Source organism: Homarus americanus, unplaced genomic scaffold, assembly GCF_018991925.1.
Source record: "Homarus americanus isolate GMGI-L3 unplaced genomic scaffold, GMGI_Hamer_2.0 scaffold23617, whole genome shotgun sequence".
Taxonomy (NCBI): domain Eukaryota; kingdom Metazoa; phylum Arthropoda; class Malacostraca; order Decapoda; family Nephropidae; genus Homarus; species Homarus americanus.
In genome coordinates this window covers 5,793,430-5,813,737 of record NW_024720711.1, presented here as the reverse complement: position 1 = coordinate 5,813,737, position 20,308 = coordinate 5,793,430, and the positions used below count along the sequence as shown (strand labels likewise).

Genomic DNA, 20,308 nt, shown 5'->3' with positions numbered 1-20,308 from the left:
GGGCTACCACAGTTACCCAGGGGTTTATCTTACATCCAGGGGGCTACCTTACACCTTGGGGTTTCTTCATACCCAAGGGACAACCTCACACCTTGCAACCAGAGGGCTATCTTACACCCTGGTGGCTTTCTTATCCCTTGTGGGCCTCCTCATACTGGGTGTAAGGCAGGAGTGGATTGTTCCAACCGCTGCATCTACTGTACTGTATATATTAATCATTAAGTTCTCCCAAATTACCATAGTCAGAAGCAGATAAAATAATTATTGTACATTAAGTCGTGGTATTGCACCCGGGAGTCATCTTCCAGTGAATGGTAGTCTGTACCATGGAGGGCTACACCGGGACTACACAGCACCCTGGTGGGAGATGGGTGGTGGTAGTCTATACTTGGGGTCACACTGGGACTACGTATAGCACCCTGGTAGAGGATGGGAGGCACAACACAGGCCGGGAGTGACGCCTCACTTTTCATCCGGGCAAAGACCGCAAAGAGTGACTGTGGCCAAATCTACAACCTAAAGACGGGTTTCCAAAAGAGATATGACAAGATTCCTGTAAGATATGACAAGTTTCCGGTATTTACCGAAGAGCTTCCGGTAAGAGCATGAATTGAAAAGTTCTAAATAAAACTGACAATTTCTCCAGCGAGAACTGACAAGTTGCTAGCAGGAAGTGAAAACGTTGAATCAAAACTGACAAGTTTTCAGCAAAATTGGACAAGTTTCTTGGGGGAACTGACAAAGTGTCAGTAAGATATGGTCAGTAAACTGGAACAAGCGGGCTTGAGCAAATAGCGTGACTTCGGGTTGGTCAAAACTGCGTGGAAGTGGTCAAGAAGCAAGCTTTGGTTTTGAGGGAGAGAAGTTGGCAATATCACCATCACAAAATTAACGTATGAAGATTATTTAAAAACACAATGTCAGGATTGTGTATATATGTTAAATGCGTCGATTGTATCTTTTTTACAAATGTGTATAACAGTCGTACAGTACACTAACAATTTGCATTACCAACGACCTTAAGAAGTAAAACATACTGAAAACAACTAATAACATATATAAAATTTAATTGTAGAGCAAGAAATTTGAACTTACGTATTATTTGAATATAAATAATTTGATTTGAATGATTGGGGTTTTCCCCAGAGGGCAGTGATGGTGCAGCAGAGTGACTCACACCATGTGTGCACCTCTTACAAGCTGTAGCAAAGTGCGTCTTGCAATGACAACAGTTTTTGATTAGTTCCTTGGTGATGACTGTAACCACCAGCCGTCACCTGGTATCTTTCCAGCATCAGGTCATGGTGAGCGGTGACGCGACTAGCGGCAACAGTAAGCCTTCGTCAGCGTTGCTCTTTGTCATCAAGTTCCGGTGGCCAGCACACCCAAGGCGGCTGCCTGGCCTGGCCAATTAGGACCACTACTGTGGCGGCTGTAGTGTGGGTGGCGGGGAGTCTGGGCCGGGTGGGGTGTGGTGGTGGTGTGCCGGCGTGGATATGATGAGTGTCTGGCTGAGGGCGCCCTCGTTCACCGTGTACCCTCCCCCCTCCACTGTTATCTGGGTGAGTGATTTCTGGGGTAGGCTGGCCATGTCGGTGCGTAACACATAGGCGGGGAAGTTACTGCCGTTCTCTGGTGAGTCCACTATGATGGTGTCGCCACTGATGTTAACAGTCTCAATACTGACATTTTCTGATGTGACGTGGTCCATGGGTGCGCCTTCCAGGTGGGTGAGGTTATCAGTTGACACAACCACGGCGCCATTTTCCCTCACAGTCACCAGTGCGGGCTCATGACGTGCCATTACCAGCTGGGGCGGCGACTGAGTGCGTGAGGTGCGAGGTTTGGGTGGCACGGGGGGCGGCAGGGACGAAGAAATAGAGCCGCCTACATCGACACTGCTGATCCGAGGTGCCACAGTCACTGTTACTCCTTCTCTTTTAATAGATTCACCAGCCATTCCAGCTTCAATTTCACTGTCACTGCTGAGGCTACTGCGGCTGCTGCTACAGCTACTGCTTGTGACTGTTTTGTGAGTATGAGTTGTCTGGTGAGAGGTGACGTGGCGAAGCTGAACACTGAAGTTACTTATTTTTCTCTCTGGAGGTGAAGGCGGGTGTGCCTGTACCACAACCACACGGTCTTTGTTTGTGACGGGCATGACATCAACAGAGCTACCCATGATTGTAGTGTCACCGTCGAGCAGCGTAATGGTGGTACCACCTACAGGTGCCGGCGTGGCGGGCAGGGCTGGAGGTTCCTCGTGCTCCTCACTCCTGTTGTTGTGCTGGAAGCTGATGCTGTTTTTGGACGTCTCTGAGGCAGTCACCCATTGGCTCGAGATGTCTGTGACAGACGTTGAACCACTAATTTCGATGTGTGAGACAGGTTCTCCTTCAGGTTCTGTTATTCGTGGAGATACAGCCTCAGCTAAACTACTATTGCTGTTTCTTCTGAAGAGCAATGCTTCTTCCAGCGTCCCCCATTGTTCTGCACGTCGCAGGCCAGCTCCGCCCTCCGCCCGCAGTCCCACCGTCACTGCCTCTTCTTCTATAGAAGTTGCAGAGGAGTTAGGAAGTTGCAAGCGACGTGGACGGTTAAAACCAGAGATATTATGTGCAGAGGCCGTTGCTTCAGCACGTGTTAGGTCCAAGGACACAGCTCGTTCCAATACAACGTTGACAGTGTCGGGCTCTGTATGTAAGCGTGATAGATCTCCCAGAGAAGCAGCTTTACGCTTTAATTCTTCAGAGTCTGTAGGTGGGTGTCTTGGTGTCGACGATATTACTGGTTGTATTTCAGCTCTAATAATGGCTCGCTCTCCCTCACTATCGGAGGCTATTGAAACTTCGTCATGAAGAGGCATTGAGGGAACTCGTCGCTCAAGTACAGTCCTCTGCATCACCTCTACTATCTCCGTTGCTCCTATTGGAGGCTGATAAGACTTCAGTTTTACCTCACGCACTACTATGTTGCTCCGAGTGGCAGGAACAGGTGCCTGCTGAGGGGGTTCAGGAGCACGACGCTTAGACGGAACGATGTCACTCTCATCGGGGTATGACAACTCTTGCGTGCTCAACAACGAGGGTAACACCACATCCACCTGGCGGGCTGTTACCTCAACAGTCTCATTCACCTCAACATCAACAGGTCGCTCATTGATGGTTATTTCTGTCATGCCCGTTGGCACATGGCGGCCACGCCCTCTGTTGCGCTTTCTCTTCTTCAGGTCTGTGGGAGTCTCGTTCTCTTCATCGGAGCTGGATGAAGAACTGGTCGATGATGAGCTGCTTGTTTTTTCTTGGCGTTTTCTTCTGTTGTCCTTAGCGGCAGCAGCAGCAAGAGCTAGAGCGTTCTCCTCGGATGTGTTAAGAATGTCTTCATCTTCTTTCTTATTTTTCTTGTCTTTATCTTTCTTTTTCTTGGCATTCTTTTTTCTCTTGGTCTCAGCTGCTCCTGGATGGTCATTGACAGTGCCCTCTCGTGTTGCTTCATCTTCACTCGAGTGACTGTCGTGTCGCATGCGGTTGAATTCAGTTTGGATTTTACCCTTCAGGTTTTTAAAGCCTTTAAACCCTAATCGAATACCTTTACTCTTGTGCTCTTTAACTTTCTCCTCGCCACCACGAGTGTCATAATCTACCCGTTCCTCAGCCTCAACACCTTCAGAATCAGAAGTATTCCTTCCACTCCGGTTCCTGAATGCAAAGCCCAGGCCCTTCTGTGTTTTCGTTCGTGGGCCATCATCTCCACGTGTGTCCAGTGATCGCTTTTCATCGGCTTCCCCTCCTTCAGAATCTGACCTCATATCATACTTTCCTTCATTCTTCCCAAAACCCTTTAGCCCAAAGTTAAGGCTGGACTTGGTCTTGATTTTAATCTCCTCCTCGGCCTCTGGTTCCCGGCGAGCAACCTCAGCTTCAACTTCTCCACTATCCATGTCATAACTCTTGCTCTTACCCTTGAAACCAAAGCTTCGACTGGGTTTCAGCTTCTGCTTGATGTTTCCGGAATCAGCCTGAGGGTCAGTCCCCACTCGTTCTTGGTCATTGTTATCTTCCGAGTCAGAATTTTTACTGCCTCTTCCCTTAAAGCCAAAGTTTAACCCACCCTTCACTCTGGGTCGAGGTTTATCATCATCTCCATCTTTATCCATTGGCACCTCAGAAACTTTCTCTGAATTTTCTTCCTCTGTGTCAGATGACCGCGAGAAGCCTTTAAATCCAAAGCTCATCTTACCGCGACCTTTCTTTTTGTCATCCTTAACTTCAGGCCGGTCAGGATCTGGTGTGAGAGACGTAGGTTCTCGGGTGTCATCCTCACTGTCTGACGATCGGCTGAATCCCCGGAATCCAAACCCAAGACCGAATTTATGTTTTGATTTTGTCTTTTCATCATCTTCCTCATCTTTGGATTTAGATTTTACTTTTGCTTTATCTCCTTCCTCCTCCTCTGGTGTGACACTTGGGACAGCCGGAGCTTTCGCCCTAATCTTTACTTGTGTGTTCTCGGCCATATAGGAAGGTTTGCTTGTTTTGATGTGCACCCCTTCAGGAAGTGTTACTGATGTCTCGGTCTCAGGCAGTGTGACATTCATACCTCTATAAGACATATCTCCTGCCATGCCAGCAGAGTGTCGGGTGTGTGGGCTTGACACTTCACTGGTTGCCTCTAGTATCTCCCTCTTCATAGCAGCGACGGTACCCTCAGGGATGGCCACAGTGGGACTCTCAAACTGTACGTCCATATTACTGCTGTTCGTGTCAGTTTCAATGCTCGGGACACCACTCTCTCGAGACTCGAGACCAATGTGCTTCTTAAAGCCTTTAAATCCAAAAGCCATACCAAATCCAGGGGGGAGTCTGGTGGTCTCTACAGATGAACTCCTGCCTTCTGCCTCTGGACGGTCTCCCTCTGGTGTCTTACCTGAATATCTGGCCCCCATAATTCCCGTTTCTGGGTCTACTTCTGGCAAGTCAATTTTAGCTTTCTTCAGGTCAATATCAGCCTCTGGTAGGTCACACTCAATATCAAGGTCTTGTACCTCAACACCAAAGTTGCGAGACTGGAGTTCATTCTCGATCTCCTGAGCCAGGCCCGTGGCGTGAGACTGAACGACTTTCCCAACACTGACGCCCATTGCCTCAGGGTCAGCTTGGAAGCTGCGGTCTCCAGACACATCCAACTTTTTGGTCCTCTCACCCTTTTGTCCAAGACGGAGATTCCAGTCAGGTAGACTGACTTCAGGAGTGTTCAATTGAAAACTTAAACCTGATCTGTCTGTTTTCTTTGAAGCATTACTTTTATCCTCCTGCTGGCTGTGGGCAATGTTCATCCTAACATCAGGAAGATTGGCATCAGGGATATCCATGTTAATGTTCTGGCTCTGTTTAGTAGCCACACTAACTGATCCACTGGATAATGATGGCATAGTTAAACTAGAGGACTGTAATTTCAAGCTTGTGCTGTGGTCTTTGTCCAACGTGATTCCAGAATTATCCTTGTCCTTATTGTCTGTATGGCTGAAACCTGGTAAGTCCGGAGTATTTATAGAAATCCCTACAGTGCGCTCACCTCTTAAGTTGAAGCTGGCATCGTGTTGTTTATTCTTTGGTGAATTTGACACTTTGTCTCCTGACACTCCATCATTCATTGTGGGGAAGTTTACATCAGGTGCTTTGAAATTAAGATTAACCTTATTCTTGTCAATTTTCTCATGGGTAACTTCAAAGTCACCTCTGTGTTGTCGCCCACTAACGGAGACGCTGGGTACACTCATATCAGGACCTTTAAGACTAGATCTAAACCCGCTACTGGCTTTAATCTCAGCTTGTGAATGTCTTTCTCTGCCTTCTAGATTTCCATGTCCACTAGCTTTTAAGTTTACTTTTGGAAGATTAACATCAGGTCCCTTTAATCCAAAACTAAAACCTTTCTTATTTTTCCGACCATCATCATCATCAACAATACCTTTTTCATTGTCTGAATCTTCTTTTTCTATCTGATCACTACGACCTTTCAAACTAAAGCTGGGTAGGTTTATGTCAGGACCCTTAAAGCCAAAACTAAAGCCCTTTTTGGATTTCTTGTCTTTATTCTCGTCATCTGAATCTTTCTCATTATCGCCTCGGTCGTGTTCGCCACGAGCCTCCAGATTCACATTGGGAACTTCAAATTCTGTTCCTTTAAGTTGGAGTTTGAAGTCTCGTCTGGATTCAGTTTCTTCATCACCAGAGTTATATTCCTTGTTGTCTTCATCTCCACGGCCGCGACTTCTCAAACTCACACTTGGAAGACTCACATCGGGGCCTTTTAACCCGAAGCTAAAACCTTTCTTGGACTTTTTGCTTTCATTCTTCATTTCATCTTTATCATCATCTTTATCATTGTCCTCTCTACTTCCGTCCCCATCACCTCGTAAGTTAAAGCTTGGGAGATTAATATCAGGGCCCTTCAATCCAAAACTAAAACCTTTCTTGGATTTTTTCTCTTGTTCTTCAGGATACTCATCGTCACCATCTCTTTCTCTGGTGTAACTATAAGCCTGGCCACGAGCTCCCAGGTCTACTGAAGGCATGTTTATGTTAGGGCCTTGCAAAGTAACATTAAAGTTTTTACTGGTCTCGTGTACATCGTCCCCATCTATGTAAATGGCTTTTTTGCCGTGATATCTGTCAGCTTCCACGCTACCTCTTAACCCAGTATAAGGCAGTCTAACATCAGGACCCTTGAATCCAAAGCTGAAGCCTTTCTTTGACTTCTTATCATTGTCTTCTTCAGTATCTGTGTCTTCTTTTTCTTCTTCCTTTCCATCTCCACGACCCTTCAAGTTCATGCTAGGTAAACTAACATCTGGTCCCTTGAATCCAAAGCCGAAGCCTTTCTTTGACTTCTTTTCTTTGTCTTCATTATCTGTATCTTCTTTTTCTTCTTCCTTTCCATCTCCACGACCCTTCAAGTTCATGCTAGGTAAACTAACATCTGGTCCCTTGAATCCAAAGCCGAAGCCTTTCTTTGACTTCTTTTCTTTGTCTTCATTATCTGTATCTTCTTTTTCTTCTTCCTTTCCATCTCCACGACCCTTCAAGTTCATGCTAGGTAAACTAACATCTGGTCCCTTGAATCCAAAGCCGAAGCCTTTCTTTGACTTCTTTTCTTTGTCTTCATTATCTGTATCTTCTTTTTCTTCTTCCTTTCCATCTCCACGACCCTTCAAGTTCATGCTAGGTAAACTAACATCTGGTCCCTTGAATCCAAAGCCGAAGCCTTTCTTTGACTTCTTTTCTTTGTCTTCATTATCTGTGTCTTCTTTTTCTTCTTCATTTCTTTCTCCACGACCCTTCAAACTCATGCTGGGCATATTTACATCAGGACCCTTGAATCCAAAGCTGAAACCTTTCTTTGACTTCTTTTCTTTGTCTTCTTCATTATCTGTATCTTCTTTTTCTTCTTCCTTTCCATCTCCACGACCCTTCAAGTTCATGCTAGGTAAACTAACATCTGGTCCCTTGAATCCAAAGCCGAAGCCTTTCTTTGACTTCTTTTCTTTGTCTTCATTATCTGTGTCTTCTTTTTCTTCTTCATTTCTTTCTCCACGACCCTTCAAACTCATGCTGGGCATATTTACGTCAGGACCCTTGAATCCAAAGCTGAAACCTTTCTTTGACTTCTTTTCTTTGTCTTCTTCATTATCTGAGTCTTCTTTTTCTTCTTCCTTTCCATCTCCACGACCCTTCAAGTTCATGCTAGGAAAACTAACATCTGGTCCCTTGAATCCAAAGCTGAAGCCTCTCTTTGACTTCTTTTCTTTGTCTTCTTCATTATCTGTGTCTTCTTTTTCTTCTTCATTCCCATCTCCACGACCTTTCAAACTCACATTGGGAAGGTTAATATTTGGGCCTTTCATACTCAAGCCAAATTCTTCTTTACTTCGATGTTCTTTGCTTTTTATCCTGTACCCAGCACCAGCCTCTGCCACCCGAGGTCCTTCTGCCTCACCAGTCAGTTTCATGTTTACTGATGGTAAATTTACATCAGCATACTGAGCATCAAATCCAAACTCTTTTTTTCTGAGACTTTCTTCATTTTCTGATTGTTGTTTTTCTTCTCTATCACCATGACCACGACCCTTCAAACTCATGCTGGGCATATTTATATCAGGACCTTTGAATCCAAAGCTGAAGCCTTTCTTTGACTTCTTTTCTTTGTCTTCTTCATTATCTGTGTCTTCTTTTTCTTCTTCATTTCTTTCTCCATGACCCTTCAAACTCATGCTGGGCATATTTACATCTGGTCCCATGAATCCAAAGCTGAAGCCTTTCTTTGACTTCTTTTCTTTGTCTTCTTCATTATCTCTGTCTTCTATATCTTCTTCCTTTCCATCTCCACGACCCTTCAAACTCATGCTGGGCATATTTACATCAGGACCCTTGAATCCAAGGCTGAAACCTTTCTTTGACTTCTTTTCTTTGTCTTCTTCATTATCTGTGGCTTCTTTTTCTTCTTCATTTCTTTCTCCATGACCCTTCAAACTCATGCTGGGCATATTTACATCTGGTCCCATGAATCCAAAGCTGAAGCCTTTCTTTGACTTCTTTTCTTTGTCTTCTTCATTATCTCTGTCTTCTTTTTCTTCTTTATTTCCTTCTCCACGACCCTTCAAACTCATGCTGGGCATATTTACATCAGGACCCTTGAATCCAAAGCTGAAGCCTTTCTTTGACTTCTTTTCTTTGTCTTCTTCATTATCTGTGTCTTCTTTTTCTTCTTCCTTTCCATCTCCACGACCCTTCAAGTTCATGCTAGGTAAACTAACATCTGGTCCCTTGAATCCAAAGCTGAAGCCTTTCTTTGACTTCTTTTCTTTGTCTTCTTCATTATCTCTGTCTTCTTTTTCTTCTTTATTTCCTTCTCCACGACCCTTCAAACTCATGCTGGGCATATTTACATCAGGACCTTTGAATCCAAGGCTGAAACCTTTCTTTGACTTCTTTTCTTTGTCTTCTTCAGTATCTGTGTCTTCTTTTTCTTCTTCATTTCTTTCTCCACGACCCTTCAAACTCATGCTTGGCATATTTACGTCAGGACCCTTGAATCCAAAGCTGAAGCCTTTCTTTGACTTCTTTTCTTTGTCTTCTTCAGTATCTGTGTCTTCTTTTTCTTCTTCATTTCTTTCTCCACGACCCTTCAAGTTCATGCTAGGTAAACTAACATCTGGTCCCTTGAATCCAAAGCTGAAGCCTTTCTTTGACTTCTTTTCTTTGTCTTCAGTATCTGTGTCTTCTTTTTCTTCTTCATTTCTTTCTCCACGACCCTTCAAACTCATGCTGGGCATATTTACGTCAGGACCCTTGAATCCAAAGCTGAAGCCTTTCTTTGACTTCTTTTCTTTGTCTTCTTCATTATCTGTGTCTTCTTTTTCTTCTTCCTTTCCATCTCCACGACCCTTCAAACTCATGCTAGGTAAACTAACATCTGGTCCCTTGAATCCAAAGCTGAAGCCTTTCTTTGACTTCTTTTCTTTGTCTTCTTCAGTATCTGTGTCTTCTTTTTCTTCTTCATTTCTTTCTCCACGACCCTTCAAACTCATGCTGGGCATATTTACGTCAGGACCCTTGAATCCAAAGTTGAAGCCTTTCTTTGATTTTTTATCTTTATCATTACCAACATCATCATCGTCTGGTTCCTCTTCCTGCTCCTCGTCACCTCCTTGTCCACGACTTCTCAAGCTAACACTGGGTAAACTGACATCAGGACCCTTAAACCCAAAACTAAAACCTTTCTTAGATTTCTTGTCCTTAATCTTGTCATCCTCGTGATCAAACTCTCCCCCTGCACCTTCTCCACGTCCTCTCAAACTCATATTGGGAAGGTTAACATTTGGGCCTTTGAGTTCGAAATCAAAATCTCTCTTCTTCGATTTCTTATCTTTGTCTTTACTGTCGTCATCATCCGAGTCTTCCACTGCCTCACCTCCATGACGGTGGCCCCGTAAGTTAACGGTAGGAAGATTTATGTCAGGGCCTTTGAATCCCAGCCCGAATCCCCTTGTAGATAATTTCTTCTTTTCTTTCTCAGATATATACTCTTCCACTTCAATATTTCTACTGTCAACTTCTAGGTTTGCACTTGGCAATGTTACCTGTGGGGCCTCTACCCTAAAGCTCAAGTCTTTCTCCACTTTCCTTTCAGTTTTTCCCTGTTCATCATGTCGGCCACTCATACTTGGCACATTGAAATCAGGACCCTTGAATCCAAAGCTGAAGCCTTTCTTTGACTTCTTTTCTTTGTCTTCTTCATTATCTGTGTCTTCTTTTTCTTCTTCATTTCTTTCTCCACGACCCTTCAAACTCATGCTGGGCATATTTACATCAGGACCCTTGAATCCAAAGCTGAAGCCTTTCTTTGACTTCTTGTCTTTGTCTTCTTCATTATCTGTGTCTTCTTTTTCTTCTTCATTTCCTTCTCCACGACCCTTCAAGTTCATGCTGGGCATATTTACATCAGGACCCTTGAATCCAAAGCTGAAGCCTTTCTTTGACTTCTTGTCTTTATCTTTGCCTTCTTCATTATCTGTGTCTTCTATATCTTCTTTATTTCCTTCTCCACGACCCTTCAAACTCATGCTGGGCATATTTACATCAGGACCCTTGAATCCAAAGCTGAAGCCTTTCTTTGACTTCTTTTCTTTATCTTTGTCTTCTTCATTATCTGTGTCTTCTATATCTTCTTTATTTCCTTCTCCGCGACCCTTCAAACTCATGCTGGGCATATTTACATCAGGACCCTTGAATCCAAAGCTGAAGCCTTTCTTTGACTTCTTGTCTTTATCTTTGCCTTCTTCATTATCTGTGTCTTCTATATCTTCTTTATTTCCTTCTCCACGACCCTTCAAACTCATGCTGGGCATATTTACATCAGGACCCTTGAATCCAAAGCTGTAGCCTTTCTTTGACTTCTTGTCTTTATCTTTGCCTTCTTCATTATCTGTGTCTTCTATATCTTCTTTATTTCCTTCTCCACGACCCTTCAAACTCATGCTGGGCATATTTACATCAGGACCCTTGAATCCAAAGCTGAAGCCTTTCTTTGACTTCTTTTCTTTATCTTTGTCTTCTTCATTATCTGTGTCTTCTATATCTTCTTTATTTCCTTCTCCCACGACCCTTCAAACTTTCCATACAGGGCATGTTACATCAGGACCATGAATCCAAAGCTGAAGCCTTTGCTTTGACTTCTTTTCTTTATCTTTGTCATCTTTGTTATCTTCTTGTCTTCTATATCTTCTTTATTTCCTTCTCCACGACCCTTCAAACTCATGCTGGGCATATTTACATCAGGACCCTTGAATCCAAAGCTGAAGCCTTTCTTTGACTTCTTTTCTTTGTCATCTTCATTATCTGTGTCTTCTATATCTTCTTTATTTCCTTCTCCACGACCCTTCAAACTCATGCTGGGCATATTTACATCAGGACCCTTGAATCCAAAGCTGAAGCCTTTCTTTGACTTCTTTTCTTTATCTTTGTCTTCTTCATTATCTGTGTCTTCTATATCTTCTTTATTTCCTTCTCCGCGACCCTTCAAACTCATGCTGGGCATATTTACATCAGGACCCTTGAATCCAAAGCTGAAGCCTTTCTTTGACTTCTTGTCTTTATCTTTGCCTTCTTCATTATCTGTGTCTTCTATATCTTCTTTATTTCCTTCTCCACGACCCTTCAAACTCATGCTGGGCATATTTACATCAGGACCCTTGAATCCAAAGCTGTAGCCTTTCTTTGACTTCTTGTCTTTATCTTTGCCTTCTTCATTATCTGTGTCTTCTATATCTTCTTTATTTCCTTCTCCACGACCCTTCAAACTCATGCTGGGCATATTTACATCAGGACCCTTGAATCCAAAGCTGAAGCCTTTCTTTGACTTCTTATCCTTGTCATCTTCATCACCTGATTCTTGGATATCCTTCTCATCTCCGTGGGCACTGCCTTTAACACTTAAGCTTGGCATGTTAAAATCTGGTCCTTTGAAACCCCAACTAAAGCCCTCCTTTGATTTCTTATCTTTGACTTTGCTATCTTCATCATCTGAGTCTTTCTTCTCTTCTATTTCTTCATTTCCACTACCTTTCACACTAAAACTCGGCATACTAACATCTGGACCCTTTAATCCAAAGCTGAAGCCTTTCTTGGATTTCTTTTCCTTATACGATACATCTTCGATTCTGTCTTGATGACCTAGATCTAATTGTGCTCCAGCTTTTATATCAACAGAAGGAAGACTGAGGTCTGGACCCTGAAGCTCCAGATTAATGTCTTTCTTGAAACTATCTTTTCCGTCACCTCCTTCCTCTTTATGTTTGACCTTTTCATCTTCATCTTCGCTTCCTTCTCCACGACCTCTCCAGTTAAGACTTGGAAGATTTATATCCGGAGCTTTTAATCCGAAACTAAATCCTTTCTTATTTTTTTCTTTCTCTGTGTTGTTGTCATCGTCATCAGTATATTTTCTTGTACCGACGTCATCAGTTTCTCCATGTACCTTTAAGGCGGCACTTGGGAGACTGACATCTGGACCTTTAAGTCCTATACTGTATTCTTTTTTACTTCTACTATCTTTATTGTCTTCAGCATCGGAACATTGATTCTCCTCGTTTCCATTCCCTTCTCCACGACCTCTTAACCCCATACCTGGCAAGTTAAAGTCAGGTGCTTTGAATCCAAAACTAAAGCCCTTTTTGCTCTTCTTATTTTTCTTTTTACCACTTTCATCGTCTGACGCCTTTTCCTTTTCTTCTGCATATCCACTCACTTCCGCCTTGCCTTTAAAGTCTACACTTGGAAGCTGAACATCAGGGCCATGTAAACTGGCGTGGTAATCTTTTCTGTTTTCACTTTCTTCGTGTTCTGGGGGCTTATCACTTCTCTTATCTGAATGTTGATCACTTTCACTTCGGCCTTTCATACTGAAGCTTGGCAAACTGAAGTCAGGAGCCTTCAGGCCAAAACTAAAACCTTTACTTTTCTTGTCACTGTCATTATCTGAGTCACCGTCACCTACAGCCTCGTCGCGGGTGTTTATATCCACACCAGGAAGAGTCACCTCTCCTGACTTATAACTTACATTGGCGCTATTTTGTACCTTCATATCTAACATTTTATAGTCAGTTTCCAAGGAAGAATCTCCCTTAATATCACCCTTCCCTCTTTTAAGACTAAAATCTGGTAGGCTAATATCAGGGGTTTTCATCCTGAAGGCTAAGCCACCCTTGTCACTGTGATCTTTGTCAGCCTCTTTTGAATCGTCTCTTTTTGTGTCATTTTCCTTATCTGTGGTTTTTGCTCCACCTCCTAGACTGAACTGTGGCATAGATATTTCTGGGGCTTTAAAGCTGAAGCCAAAACCTGAACCTCCTTTAGATTTTGAAGCTTCATCATCATCACCAGACGTGTTTTTCTTGCGTTCATAATCTATTTCTGGCAGATGAACTTCAGGTGCATCAATACTTAGTCCAATGGTGCTTTTAGATTTCACTTTCTCTTCATCTGAGGCAGCAGTGTGATCATCATCATCATCTTTGTCAAAGCCTTTTAACCCAAAACCAAAGTCCACTTTGCCAATACCTTTGGATTTCCCAGAGTCTTTTCCACTTGCCTTTTCTCCTGTCTCGTCTAAATTCTCTGAGTCAGAATCATGACCTCGACCAAGGCCCTTGAAGCCAAAACCAACACCAAACGAACCTTTTGCCTTCTGCTTCTCATCGTCAGTCTTGGGTTCACGAGTGATTTTGTCCTGAACTATTCCTGTCCTAGCAGACAAGTCAGCTTCAGGCAGGGAGATATTGATATTCTCCTCACCCACCACCTTTATGTGTCCGCCCTCAGGCACGCCCGCCATCTTACTGCCTTCAACCTCCACATCATTATCTTTAAATTTCATCTGTGGAAGCTTAATCCCAAACTTTATGCCTGACGACTTTTTGCCTGCCACGTCTGGGCCCTCTATCCCTAAAGACGGGTCGACCTCTGTTTCAACATTGACCTGTGGTTTTGGTAGGTCGAATGAGGGCGCACTGACCTCAGCCGAGATCTTTCCTCCAGATTCTAAGTCCAAGTCATGCTTAGGCACTCTACCTGTCAAGTCTGGTAACACTTTGATGCCAAATTTTAAACGTGAATCGGATTTTTCTGATTGCACTTCCGGAATTTCAGTTTTAATGGTGTGAGAAGGCTTGGTGACTGCAGCTCCAGGAACATCAATGGCACGTTCAGAATGTCGCTCGGGAGCTTCCCGCTTGACTAGGACGCCACCCTCTACCCTGGGGGCAGCAACAGCAGCAACAGCAGCAGCAGTAGGGAGGTTGATGCCAGAGGTGAGTCTGAGGCTTGGTAGCTCTACCCCGCCGCCCACCAGGTCTGGGCGGGACATCTCAGGTACACCGACGCGTCCCTCACATACTCGCGCCCTGCTCACCCGCCACATGTCCGCCTTACCAATCTGCAAATATTCATCAAGGTGTAACACGACTGTCACTTATAAAATACTTCTTCTCATGCAAATCTTTTTACTACACAATCCAGTAATATTTACAGTACTGTACACTAATTAACACAGGTGATACAGGTATAAAAGAAAGTAGTTAAATCACAGAAGTTGTGTTCATCTTCGGCATAGCGACAATTTAATGAAATATCCATTTTAATAAGTTTGAAACGATCTTTACACAAGACAAATTATGTAGATAACACCTGTATTAAACAAAGAACATCAGTACCAGCCTAACCTAACATAACCTAACCGAACTATAATGCAACACTGAATGCCTACAAGATTAATGTATTTCTGAAGGGGGTAAAATAAACACAATCACATCAGTTAGCAGAAAGCAAGTGATTTTATACATATGTTGACTGTTACTAGTACATATATTAACAATTAAATAAAACAAATAATAATATACTGTACTATGTTTCTCTAAACTTAACCTAACCATAATCTGGGTAGAATTTGGTTTAGTTAAGAGATCAAAAGGTGTCCTAAATGATACACAAAATCACCAAAAATAATTATAATTTCCGTGACTTTACATTAAACACACAATTACAGATAAAACAAATAGCTCATTGACTGGAACAGTTTCACTAAGAGCAGATTAGAATTGTAGCTACCTGGGGCTGACAAGGAGAACACAGTCTGGAAAAGAGTGCCTCAGTGTTTGACTAAGTGGGGTCACAGCCAGGGAATATTACGTGGGTCACACTAGGGAGTATTTGAATCACTTTAGGGTATCTGAATCACTACCAAGGTCATCTGAATCATTACTAGGTCATCTGAATCACTACCAGGTCATCTGAATCACTACCAGGTCATCTGAATCACAGCAGGATAATGACACTTTACAGTTATTTCATCCCCTACTGTCTGGAAAGAATACATTGGCCTAATTTGTTAAAAAAATATGGGTCAAGTGAAGATAATCCCCCTCCCCAGCAGCTCATTTCACCTTAAGACTTATTGAACCGTAAGACTTATTTCACCTTAAGACTTATTTCATCTTAAGACTTACGTATTTCACCTTTAGACTTATTTCATCTTAAGACTTATTTCACCTTAAGACTTATTTCACCTTAAGACTTATTTCACCGTAAGACTTATTTCTTCTTAAGACTTATTTCACCTTAAGATTTATTTCACCTTAAGACTTATTTTACTTTAAAAAGACTTAGAGTAATGATAGAGGGAGCATCATATGACAACTATAATGTTTGGTTATAGTGTAGAAGAACTTTAAGCTGTGTGTGTGTGTGTGTGTGTGTGTGTGTGTGTGTGAAGATGGATTGTGTTAAATGTTTGGTACGTACATGTTAATTTAGCATCGCGCGAGTGTTTTTATCAATTACTCCTTATTATTGTTATAATAAAAACAGTTGATATATCTGGTAGAATTTCAACACGGGGCGAAGGTTAATGCTGACAGGTAGACAGCCCCCAAGTGACTTAAAATACCTTTGCCAGATCGTCAATAGACTGACTCCTGTAGAAGGGGTGGACTGGACGGGCAGCCTTGGTGTTAGGGAGACGACGGTCGGTACCAGGGATTGATTTCTCCAGCAGAAGTAACACCGGGTAAGGCGATGCATAACTGAGGAGAGTGAGGGCGTCTTCATGCACCATATGTTCCGTGCTCACCGCCAGGCCCAGCACCCGGTCACCTGATCAACACGAACATTACACACTGATATAATAGATGATATATCTCTACCCTAGACACCCTTCAGACATCACTCTCTATCGTGTCTTCTATGTCTTCTAAACTGATTATTTACCTTCTTTACAAACTGCTATAGAATCATCTTACATGTGAAATTGACTATACATTTATTCTTTTTTTTTACTATATCCATTATTTTCTGCTTACATATTACTTAATCTAGCAAGGAAAGATCAAGGCCAGGTGTCCGCTTAAGTACAGACAGGTCAATTAGCCCGTTTAAGACTGTTTACAAGCAAGTCCAACCATATACCATATGTCTTCTAAGTACCCAAGTTATTTTAAATTTACGAATATAGGAAAATACACAAAAAAATAAAAAGTATTAACATGTAAAATAAACAAAAATAAGAATGAGATATAACTAACTCCTTTACACTAAAATACGTTCCAATGTTTACACAGCTAAGCAACCTGGTTATCTATTAATCCAACCTAATATTATATTTCTCATTATATCCACAAAGACATCTACTCCTTGATCTCAGTGTCTGTAGTGAGGTTGTTGTAGCATCAGGGAAGATTAGTTGACTCACCCGGCGCTATGTTGCCAGATTCAGAGGCGGGGCCGCGGTGTAATACGTCTTTAACGAAGATGCCATCCCTCATGTTTCCCGAGATGTTGAACCCGAGTCCCGTGAAGTCGTGGCCCCGTAGAGGTACCGCCACTACTGAAGGCTCCTGAAGGGGGAGAACAACGTATATTAGAACTACATTTTTATAATACAGGATTTTTAAGGTGATGCTGACAGTGTGATACAGATACTGACAGTGTAATACAGATACTGACATACAGCCTGATAAGTGCAGTGGTAAAAATGATAAATCAAGAAACAGTATAATAAACTAAACTAAAACACATTACATCTGTGCTCGTTCATGATAACACCGACGTAAACAAAGAAAGAAAAATTTATTTGTGATAAAAGTGAACAAGATGCCGGAATGTGTTTATCCTGGAGCAGGGGGTGGGGGTGGGGTGAGGGGTGAGGGTGGGGTTGAGGGGTGGGGGTGAGGTGAGGTGAGGGTGAGGATGGGGGTGAGGAGAGTCAGATCACGTGATAAATGGCAGTAAACACGACCAACAAACTTCCTCCCATCATCCAATTTTCGTCGTCAAGAATTACGACTGTGACCTGTGACCTCACCACCAAGCGGGAATAACCTCGCCAACTAAATAAACGCCATTATTTACGGAATGCTCGTTAATGACAACCAGGCGACCCTCTCTGCCAGATGACAAATGAAAGGATACAGTATTATATATTTTTTTCCCCCAGGGTGAACAAGGACACACTGACAGGATTCCTAAACGGGTTACTCAAGAACGTGACTGAGCGAGACTGGAATGGCGGCTGCAACAATTAAACTCAAGAAAGACAACGTTAATACTTATTTATAAATGGAAATATACGAAGAATAAAGACCACAATGGTGAATATATACAATCAAAGACATTCCCAAAACTAAAATATAATCTTTACCTAACCTAACCTAACCTAACCCTTTAGCTAAGCACCTGTGACCTATTAAAAACATGTATTATTTTTTTCTTACGTCTAATATATGTGGACAGTTGTATCTCGCTTAATATAGTTATAATGTGTAAAGTAATAGACATGATATCAATATGAGAATAAAATAGATGACATGTTTTGCCTCGCTGTCTCGTGTGTTGCTAGGGGTCATAATGTGAACGTTACTGTACACACACACACACACACACACACACACACACACACAGAATGTATTCTCTCGTGTTTGAACAAAACCCGTGTCCGTGATAAAAGGTTGGCCGCATCCTCACTACTGAAGGATTATATTCCCACAGCGTTAAATGAGAAATACCTCAGGTGAATATATATCTAGTTAAGGTTAGGGATGTGTGTGTGTGTGTGTGTGTGTAAGTGTGTGTGTGTGTGTGTGTGTGTGTTTAGGGTTACGTCAACCAGTCTAGAGGAATCTCTTGGGTCACCTGAATTAGTCACCCCATTTTATTCCACCACAACACTAACCTAACCTAATCCAATCCTACAGTAACCCAACCTAACCAACCACACTCTGCCTGCAGATTAATGTCAGATGCAGGGAAGTGGTACAGAGCTGTGGCGACGAGGTATAGGAGGACAGGGAGGGAGGGAAGGAGAGGGGAGGGAGGGGAGGGAAGGAGAGGAGGGAGGGGAGGAAGGAGGGGAGGGAGGGAGGGAGGAAGGAGAGGGTAGGGAGGGAGGGAAGGAGGGAGGGGGAGGGAAGGAGAGGGAGGGAGGGGAGGGAAGGAGAGGGGAGGGAGGGGAGGGGAGGGGAAGGAGAGGGGAGGGAGGGAGGGAGGGGGAAGGAGAGGGGAGGGAGGGAGGGGGAAGGAGAGGGGAGGAGGGAGGGAAGGAGAGTGGGAGGGAGGGAGGAAGGAGAGGGGAGGGAGGGAGGAAGGAGAGGAGGGGAGGGAGGGAAGGAGAGTGGGAGGAGGGAGGGAAGGAGAGGAGGGAGGAGGAAGGAGAGGGGAGGGAGGGAGGGAGGGAAGGAGAGGGGAGGGAGGGGAGGGAAGGAGAGGGAGGGAGGGAGGGAAGGGAGAGTGGGAGGGAGGGAGGAAGGAGAGGGGAGGGAGGGGAGGGAAGGAGAGGGGAGGGGAGGGAGGGAGGGAAGGAGAGTGGAGGGGAGGGAGGGAAGAGGGAGGGAGGGAGGAAGGAGAGGGGAGGGGAGGGAGGGAAGGAGAGGGAGGGAGGGAGGGAAGGAGAGTGGGAGGGAGGGAGGGAAGGGAGAGGGAGGGGAGGAAGGGAGAGGGAGGGAGGGGAGGGAGGGAAGGGAGAGGGGAGGGAGGGGAGGGAAGGACAGTGGGAGGGAGGGGAGGGAAGGACAGTGGGAGGGAGGGAGGGAAGGAGAGGGGAGGGAGGGAGGGAAGGAGTGGGGAGGGGAGGGAGGGAAGGAGAGGGGAGGGGGGAGGGAAGGAGAGGGAGGGAGGGAGGGAAGAATAGGGAGGAGGGAGGAAGAGAATGGTAGGGAGAGAAGAATAGGGGAGGGTAGGAGGAGGAAGAAACAGAAGAGACAAAAGTAGTAGGGAGGAAGGAGGTGGAAAACAGACAGGAGGAGGGTAAGAGACAGAAGGGAGGATGGGATAGAGCAGGTATGAGGGAGGGAAGAGAAGGTACTAGCTAAGTGCCAACACGTCTACTGGAAGGAGGGGGGGGACAGGGTGTGGCACCACTGCTAGTAACGGGTCTCTGATGGTGCTAGTAGTAGGGAGGGTGGTGGAGTAGGTAGTGGAGGAGGGTGCTAGTAGTAGGTAGTGGAGGAGGTGATGCTAGTAGGTAGGAGGTGGTGGACAGTAGCTGGTAGTGGAGGGTGGTGATGCTAGTAGTTGGTGGGAGGAGTGGTGATGCTAGTAGCAGGTGTGGAGGAGTTGATGCTAGTAGTTGGTAGTGGAGGGTGGTGATGCTAGTAGTTGGTAGTGGAGGAGCTGATGCTAGTAGGTGTAATGGAGGGTGGTGATGCTAGGCAGGTAGTGGAGGGGTGGTGATGCTAGTAGTAGGTAGTGGAGGAGTGGTGATGCTAGTTGGTAGTGGAGGAGTGGTGATGCTAGTAGCAGGAGTGAGAGCGGTGATGCTAGCAGCAGGCAGTGGAGGGCGGGTGATGCCAGTAGCAGGTAGTGATGAGTGGTGATGCTAGTAGTTGGAGTGATGGAGGGGTGATGCCAGTAGCTGGTAGTGAGGGTGGTGATGCCAGCAGGTAGTGATGGGGTGATGCTAGTAGCAGGCAGTGATGGCGGTGATGCTAGCAGAGGTAGTGAGGAGCGGTGATGCTAGCAGGTGGAGGGTGATGCTGGTAGTAGAGTGGAGGTGATGCTAGTAGCAGGTAGTGGAGGAGTGGTGATGCTAGTAGCAGGTGGAGGAGGTGATGCTAGTAGTAGGTAGGAGGAGGGTGATGCTAGTAGTAGGTAGGTGGAGGAGTGGTGATGCTAGTAGTTGGTAGTGGAGGGGTGATGCAGTAGTAGGTAGTGGAGGAGTGGTGATGCTAGTAGTTGGTAGTGGAGGGTGGTGATGCTAGTAG

General features: G+C 44.4%; 1 protein-coding gene across 2 annotated transcripts; it reads right to left on the bottom strand.

Moving 5' to 3' along the window:
- Positions 1–20: 20 nt before the first annotated feature.
- LOC121860793 (neuroblast differentiation-associated protein AHNAK-like) lies at positions 21–16,942 on the bottom strand. 2 transcript variants are annotated; one of them, XM_042358173.1, is made up of 4 exons: positions 16,804–16,942; positions 16,003–16,208; positions 11,283–14,493; positions 21–11,139 (listed from the first exon to the last, which is right to left on the bottom strand). In XM_042358173.1, the coding sequence occupies exons 1-4, from the start codon at positions 16,874–16,876 to the stop codon at positions 1,421–1,423; spliced, it is 13,209 nt and encodes a 4,402-aa protein (XP_042214107.1). In that variant the 5' UTR covers positions 16,877–16,942; the 3' UTR covers positions 21–1,420. The 2 variants fall into 2 exon arrangements, with proteins under 2 accessions (XP_042214107.1, XP_042214108.1); XM_042358174.1 differs by having other exon boundaries at positions 21–11,001.
- Between the last annotated feature and the right edge of the window lie 3,366 nt (positions 16,943–20,308).